Source organism: Heloderma suspectum, chromosome 3, assembly GCF_057233095.1.
Source record: "Heloderma suspectum isolate Gila_16-S chromosome 3, 16-S_ref, whole genome shotgun sequence".
NCBI lineage: Eukaryota > Metazoa > Chordata > Lepidosauria > Squamata > Helodermatidae > Heloderma > Heloderma suspectum.
Genome location: NC_139460.1, coordinates 240,045,961 through 240,054,216, shown reverse-complemented (window position 1 = coordinate 240,054,216; position 8,256 = coordinate 240,045,961). Strand labels below are relative to the sequence as shown.

Below are 8,256 nucleotides of genomic sequence, written 5' to 3'. Positions count from 1 at the left end.
ATACCTGAGTGAATTTGGGAACGGGAAGACTTTTCTCAGCTTGGATTGCAAGCCCCCATTGATACTTTGCTCCTTGCCTGGGCAGCTTGGCGCCAGATAACTTGAATGCGTGTAGTCTTTTCATGTCTCCTGCAATCCCCCATCCGTGGACAAGCAGCGGCTCTGGCTGTCTCCCGCCCCGCCCTTCTCCCAAGGGATGCAGATGAGTGACTATACCGCTAGCTGAGGGTTTAAGGCTAAAACGTCGGCTTTCATTCCTATATAGGTTTTTACCACCCCCTCCCCAGTCGTTTTCGATTGACAAGGTATTTTGACGTGTGTGTGTGTGTGGGGGGGGGGGGGTTTAAAATGCGAAGACGAGGAAACAATCAAAGATCTATATTGCTCGTATACTCTCCCCCTCCTTCAAATACTACATCTCTTTCCGGTATAGTGTGTAAAATCAAGCCCGTTTTGTTCATCTTCAGCCCCAGTTCTTGCAGACCTAGACAGGAGATAGGATTAAAAATAAATACATACGTGCCGCGATGGGTGCATGCACGTGAAAACTCCGTGATGACAATGGGGACCATCGTGTTACGGGAATGTTTTGTTGCGGAAAAACGCGTACTATATACTCATATGAATGCGTTTTCTCTGCCATTGGTAAAAAGGGGAACGCCTGAGAGCTGGGGTTCCTTAGCAGGTTCCTGAGCCATTGGTATCTCAGTAGGACAACGCATTTACTCGGAAGTAAGCCCCATTGGGGTCAAAGGAGTTTATTTCCCGGTTAGTGCAACCCCCGATTTCTTGGGAAATAGTTTCTATGCAGTCCAAAAGCAGCCGACCCTTAGCGAACCTCTTGAGCGCAATCAAACGCTACAGATCACAAAGCAATGTGTTCGTTCCCAAAGCCTCATTTCTTTATTTAACCAAAGAGATTTAGGCCACGTCGATGTACTCAGATTCCTCCCTAAAAGGTTATCAACGGCGGGCGGGCGGGCGGAGTCATGTCAAAATTCCGTCTGAGGAACATCTGTTTTACCCTGGACTAGCCCGAGTGTTTTTCGGGCTTTTTAAGAAGCCGGACCGCTTCCCTTTTGTCCAATTAAACGGGAAAGTGCGCTCGGATTACGTCGGCTTCGGCGGCCCTGAAAAGTCAGCTGGCTGACGCGGCGTTCTAGAATTTTGAAACTTTCCGGGGCTGCCTGGCCGCTCGTGATTGGCCGAGGCGGATGTAACCTCCATGCAAATGAAGCCACGCCACCCCGCCGCCTGGAGATCAATAGAGATCTGAGAGAGAAAGGAGCATGCATTCCGGCTCGGCCAGCTCAGGGAAAACCTGCCGAGGCACGCCAAAAACGCCCCCCCAGACGGGTCCCCCCAAAGCCAGGCGAGGGAGCCCAGCCCCCCCGGCGCCCTCAGGCGCGACCCCCGGTCCCCAGCCTGCCTCTAAAACGAGAGCTGTTCTCCTCTTGTTTCTTATGAGCCCAGGATGAGCAACAAAGAAGACCCGAGCAAGGGTTGTCCCGCAGCAGCGCCGATCTCCAGTTTTACCATCCAGTCCATCTTAGGCAGCGGCACCACCACCTCGGAAGGAGGCAGGGAGGCCAACGCCAAGCAGGCAGCCTCCGCCTGGCCGAGCAGGAAGAGGAGCCTGTCCGTGTCCTCCGAAGAAGAGGAGCCGGATGAGAGCTGGAAACATCCCGCCTGCTTCTGCCCCGACTCGCATGGTCCTAAAGAAACGTGCCACAAACACCAGGCCATCAGTTTCACGTGTCTCAGTAAGTACTGGACCGATGCCCCCCGCCTTAAAAAAAACCAAACACAACCCCTAATGAGGAAGGATGATATGGAGATGTATCTTCTTAGACAGGCTCTCCTGGCGGACCCTGTATTAGGAAAAATGCGGTGCGTCCGGCTTTGCTTTACATGGGTTTGTAACCCTCCATCTCTGTATTTGAGCTTTCCCATCACCCTGACTTTCAGGGGGTGAAATTCACTTATGAGGATATCTGGGGTGGAATAGGTTGTGTCCAGTTTGGAAACCCGGAAGATCAGCGGTTTGGGTGCTTTTACTTGCAGCGTTTTTGTCTGTAAAGACCTAAAAAGTAGTTCTCGAGCTCTCTAAACGTTATCTGTTTTGATGGTTTTTAAAACTGTCTTTGGTTTCTCCCGCCCCCACCCCGCCTTTGGGGGGAGGGGATGTATTTGGTGCATACAGATTAAGGAAACATTCTGTTTTTTAAAAAATGAATATTTTCTTTTATCGTACCTGTCTGCCCTCCCGTTTCTGTCTAAGTCTTTGGAGCGATCACTTGTTTATTATGATGGATAACAGTGATTTTTTCCCCTTTTCTATAATTCCCTTGAACAAAAGGCTACGAAAAATCTTGAGCCTTGAATGAATAAATTATGAAATGTTAAAATATGAAATGACAGGCTCTCTCAATTCAATAGAAGAACCATCTTGGAAACAATAAACCCACCACCGGTTTTTCACGTTTACCCAGGAGTAAGTTTCATTGAGTTCAGTGGCACCTACTCCCATGGAAAAAGTTTCAGTACCATTGCGGCTTCAGGCTTCAGTTCCATGCCAACCGTGCATTTGAACACAATGGGGCTTTCTTCCGAGTAAACGTGGATAGGCTTGTAATGTTGGAATTATAAACTGCAACGCAGGGATGCTAAAGGCTGTACTTCTAAACAGACTCACTCGTGAGGATAGCATAGATCTTAGTCAGGGCTGCTGAGCGGTATGGTGTCCTTAAGATCGCAAGGTTATTTTAATACCCTTCAAAGCAAAGAACGGAATGAATTCTCTGCTAAGCACTGAGATATGAAATTGATCTCCCTCCCCACCCTCCGCGCTTCTTAGCAGGATGATTAAGCAGCGTAAGCTAACTGAAATGGAGCTATTTGTTGTACTGGGGGGGGGGGGTAGGGAATTTACACCCTGAGTTTGTTATTCGGGATTATTTATTGTGTGTGGGGGGGTTCGCCCCGGGTGGGAAACCGCAGATTCAGTCTGATGCGAAAGGCGTTTCTCTTTCTTCTTCCCTTCGCCCTCTCCAAGGCAATCCGAAGGGGAGCGGCGCGGCGCTCGGCCCCGACCGGACGGCCCCTTTCCTGGCCCAGGCGCAGCCCGACTTTAAGGAGGAGAAAGAGAAGCACTTCGCGCCGGGGTCCCCGGCCTCGGCGGACAGACAGAGGGACGGGGCGGACAGGCAGGCGAGCGCGGCCAAGAAGAAGACGCGCACCGTCTTCTCCCGCAGCCAGGTCTACCAGCTCGAGTCGACGTTCGACGTGAAGCGCTACTTGAGCAGCTCGGAGCGCGCCTGCCTGGCTTCCAGCTTGCAGCTGACGGAGACGCAGGTGAAGACCTGGTTTCAGAACCGCAGGAACAAATGGAAGCGGCAGCTCTCGGCGGAGCTGGAGGCGGCCAACATGGCCCACGCCTCGGCCCAGACTCTCGTGGGCATGCCCCTGGTGTTCAGAGACAACTCCCTGGTCAGAGTGCCGGTGCCCAGATCCATCGCCTTCCCGGCGCCCTTGTACTATCCGGGCAGCAATTTGACAGCCTTGCCTCTTTATAACCTCTACAACAAGATCGACTACTGAAATTGACGGGGGGGGGGGGGGGGAGAGAGAGAGAGAGAGAGAGAGAGACTGAGTTCAGCCGCGGCCGCCTGAGGAGGACTCCCGTCTCAACCACGGCCTTTTCTTAGCCCACCCGTCTGTCATTCTTAGGAAAGGAGAATTGTCCTTCTCGCATTGTTAAGAAATACACCGTGTGTATTCATTACTAATTATATATTTTATTTTATTTTTAATTTATGAGGATCCTCTCTACCTCGGTTTGTTCTGGTTATTTTCTAGGCTGCCATAGAGAGTGTGTTATTCGCCCCTCCCTTCTCTTGTTTTGGTCTCCGTCCTGTCCAGACATCACTGACTTTCCGACTTCGAACAGATTTTTTTTTTTTAAAGAACAACCACCGCCACAGAGGCACTCAGAACTCACATTTAAAAAACAAAAAAGCCAACGGCCGCGCGGCTCGGTTTCCATGTGCAGGGAGGAAAATCCAGGGCGCTTGAGGGCGGCCGCCGCTGTCGAGTCTTTTCTTCCTGCCTCCGACCGTTCGATTTCGCCTTGAGTATTATATATCTGCGGGAAAGCAAACACAAAAGCATATTTCAGATCTGTACATATTTTTAAAGAAAATAAAGCATTTTAAAAATCGTTGGTAACTTTTGTCAGATTGCTTGTAGATGTTCGGTCTGCGTGCCTTTTCCAGGTGTGCATTATTCCGATCTTAGGGGTGAGGAAAGCTGAATGCGTTTGTGTCAGGGGCAGCTCTCGCTGGAAGAAGCCAGGAAATTTGAAAGAGGAGAAAAAGTTTCATCCCGGTGGCCAGGGTTGTTGTTTTTTTCTTTGGGGGTAGGGGTGACACAAGGGGATCTTGAACCTCCACAGTGGTGTTCCTATCCTAACACTGTGGCAACATTACAACGAAATCGATCGAATAGCCGTAAGTGGAGCGTGGATCAAAACATAGCTGAACTATTGAGCAATCGATAGTTCGGCATTAGCTATGCGTGGAAGGAAGATAGCTTTGCGGCCCCATGCCACTTAGAGGCCCTGCCGAAATCAGTGGGACTTGTTTCCATATATGGCGAGGATCACAGTGAAAGAAGGTGAGAGAAATACAGAAAGTTTTACGTTCTTTTCGGAGCCCGTATCCGCTTACCTGCGGGGAGTAAGTCCCATTGCACTTAATAAGACATAGGGAGGAATTCTGGGCACGTCTGCTCAGGAGTAAGTCCCACCGATTTTAACCAAACTTACTCCCAGGTAAGGGGGCATACAATTGCAGCCTTACTTCTGAGTAGACATGGCTAGGACTGAGCTATTCGGTTCATCCTGTCAGTCAATGATTATTCAAGATGATTTTTTTAAATGGTGATTTTGGTTTGGGTCCAAATGGCGATGAACTGTTTTTTCCACACACCCTTTTAGTTTTAGAATCCATGCTCCATGCAGTTTAGTTTAACAATTCAGATTACAGGCTACATGGCAGTCCAACCGCTCTTCTCACTTTTAGGCAGGTCAGGAGTTAGTAGCACCTAACCCGATCCTAGTGGGGTTTATTTTGGGCTAAAACATGTCCATTTCAATGGAATTTTCTCTCCCTGCCCAAGTCTCCTTCCTGTTTCCTCGTCTAATTTCCTGATTCTAAGCACATTTCCTCCAAACAAACCCCATGAGTTAGTGAGATGGAAGAGTGAGGATGAAATAAAACATTTGGTTGGAAGAACTTTTCCTTTGAAATCGATAGGATTTGCAGCTAAAGGTGCCTGCTAATTGGCTTAAATGGCTTTAACTGGTTCGGGATCACTGTACTTAAGAGGTATGCTACGTGATTCGCATCCCAGTTCCTTGGTATTAATGACAGCACACCGCACATCTACTTTTCTGTCGTAAAACCACAGATGGGCCACCTTCGCTCCTCCATCACCAATACCACCGCCCCCACCCCTCCCTCATTAAAATGAATGGAAAGTATAAGCCTTTACACAGCAAACTCGGGTAAAAGCTTGCAAATGTCAAACGCATTCGGATCAAAGCCGCTGTCGTCGTGGAGAGAGTTAGTTATGTGAAAAGAAGATGAACGTCCTCTATTAAGCGATCGGAGCCGACAAGTGTTTCCGGAAATGGGCTTTCTCCAGAGTTGGAGGTGCATTCTGCTAAATGGCAAGATCTCACGCGAAGTGCCTTAGCCAGCTCCTTTTTAAATAGAAGTGTGACATTATAACCAAGCCCTGATTGATCTGAGCGTTCATCCCGGCGCTGAAAAACACCTGCAGCCTCCGATGTGCCGAAAGGAGGAAGCGAATCGTTTAAACAAAAAGTAAATACTTCATCAAGTGTTATTTAAATTGCAGGCGCCGTTACGTGGTTTATCACAGCCACCTGTTTCTTGGTTAGCTCAGGATCTTAATAAAGAAGGCGATTTAAAATGCAATAAGTAACTACAATCCAGCTAAAATTACCTTTACGATGTATTTTAAATAGAGAAGGGGGGTGGGAAGGGAAGAAAGAGGATTGCACCACATATGGCCCCTGTAAATAACACCGGGATGGATATTTTTGTGCAAAAGAATGTTTTAGACATCATGATTCTGAACCATTTCCTCAGAACCAAAGGGGGATATTTCATACTAAGTACCCGCAATGGCATCTTATTCCAGGAACAAATGCACCTAGCTAGGACAGCATTGTAGTCTAGTCTTTCCATTTAAACAAAACATCTAGATAGAACCTGGTAAATATGTTATTTACCACACCCTGACTACATTTGGTGGACATAATTTCCATTGGAATATATGGGAGAAACTTCCAAAACATTTGCTTTAAGATCAGGGTTGCGGATTAATATTTGTAAATGCCTAAGCAAAAATAAAGTTGTTCAGGATCTCATCCGATCCTAAACACATTCAGATTGGAGTGTTATTGTGACTGTCAATATAGCTTGTTTCCAATAGGTGTACTTAGGTTCAGTGTCTTAGAGTTAGTCTCCCACCAACCCCAACCCCTGCCTCCATTGGTTGGTTTTAAAAAATAGTTCATTGCAATCCTGAACATGCCTACTCAGAACTAACCCGCACTGAGGTCAGTGGGACTATAGAATTGCAGCCTTAATCCTATTTTCCATCTTCAGTTGCTAATTTCAGTTGCTTGCACCTTTTGGTATTAGTTTACTGTTCATTACAATCTCAAACAGTTTCTCCTGTAAAAAACAACACCCAAAACATATTGGAAACCAGATGATTCGAATTAAAGTGGAATGTCAATAAAAGTGGAATGTCAATAAAAATTCGTTGTATTTTAAATAACCCCCTTTCAACATTTCACAATACATACTTTTCTTCTGTCACACTCGGAGGACATAGCATCGTAGACAGTGTAGGCTGTTTGCACAACTTCGGTCTACATGACCCAGTTCCACCACACATCTCAACCATATTCTGTAAAAGCATCGTTTCAAGTGGGGCAAGAAACGCATTTCGTGTGCCTCCGTAATCTGCGGAAATCGTAGTGTTCATCAGTCCCATGCACTTATTACAAACCTTGGATCTGGTTCACCACACCAGGAGATATTTAAGAAGCATTTTGTAGGCCAGTAGTGACAAATAGTTGAGACTTGGCTCTTAAAGAAGTATGTACAGTAACTAGTAGGAGAAATCGTAACCGTCACGGACACAGTCAGTCTCAGGAGTTACTACTGCCTCAGTCTAATTGCTTCCCCCTCTTTTTCACCCGCGAAGTCCTTCTGTGAACGCGCGCTTGTAGTTAATCTGCTTTAACTGTAAGGTGGACGGATTAATACTGAACCGCCAAGTCTTTCTGCACCACCTTTTTCCCCCATCCAGAAACTTTCCCCAACTTGCTACTGTGTTGATTCAGCCAGGAGGCATCAGTGGCAGTCCTATTGCAACAATACTTTACACGGTCGACTCTCCAGCCAGTGAGACCGTGCGCATTTTTATTAATTTCTATCTGATATCACTTTGACTTTTCTTTTGGAGGTGAATTGTCCTTCTTTCTGAGCATGGGATGATGCAAATATTCCAGTATCCAAGAACTCAAAACAGTACAGAGGCTTGCGAAAACTGGCTCAGTATGAGGGATTTTTATCTAGACAGCAAGAAAGCCTAAGAAGACAGTGCAATGTGTAGCGTAGTGACCCTTATTTTATGTTGTATACACATTGTCCTACTTGGCTTTAAATACGAAATTATAATACTTTGGCCGATATGTTTATGCACACGCACAGTGGAAATAGCTGCAGTAAAATGGGTTAGGCACGTATCATTTCTATCAAACATGGAAGTTACATATGGAAAAAAGATATGTGCGTGCGCGTATGTGTATAGATGAAAGACACAGAGAGTGCACGTGCTAAACAAACGTTGAAATGAAAAGTAGGGCAAACTTTAATCCACCCACGAAAATAAGGAAGAGGATGTACAAACACCATATTCCTAGTTCTTCGATGTTCTCTCACACACGTATATTTACAGGTAGGGGGATATTTATTTCATACCAGAACTGCAAAAGGAAACTTTTAAGTTGGGGCTGAACTGAAAACAGACATAGAAACATTATTTCCTTGCAGGGGAATTTGATGTTAATCTACAACTTTCTACTACATTCCTGGGAATATATTCATGGGTGGAACTGTTCCATATTTGGATTTATCAGGGTGAAGGGACGGC

At 46.5% G+C, this 8,256-nt stretch overlaps 1 protein-coding gene across 1 annotated transcript; it reads left to right on the top strand.

Annotated features, from left to right (window-relative positions):
• Positions 1 to 1,474: 1,474 nt before the first annotated feature.
• On the top strand, positions 1,475 to 3,600 carry HMX2 (H6 family homeobox 2). Its single transcript, XM_084841949.1, has 2 exons — positions 1,475 to 1,763; positions 3,056 to 3,600. Exons 1-2 carry the CDS (start codon positions 1,475 to 1,477, stop codon positions 3,598 to 3,600), a joined length of 834 nt encoding a protein of 277 aa, XP_084698075.1.
• Positions 3,601 to 8,256: the final 4,656 nt, after the last annotated feature.

What these genes read in the sequence shown, in the direction of transcription:
- HMX2 (XM_084841949.1), top strand. Translation starts at nt 1,475, where the DNA reads ATGAGCAACAAAGAAGACCCGAGCAAGGGTTGTCCCGCAGCAGCGCCG. An exon ending in CATCAGTTTCACGTGTCTCA is followed by an intron (nt 1,764 to 3,055) that starts GTAAGTACTGGA and finishes GCCCTCTCCAAG; the next exon opens with GCAATCCGAAGGGGAGCGGC.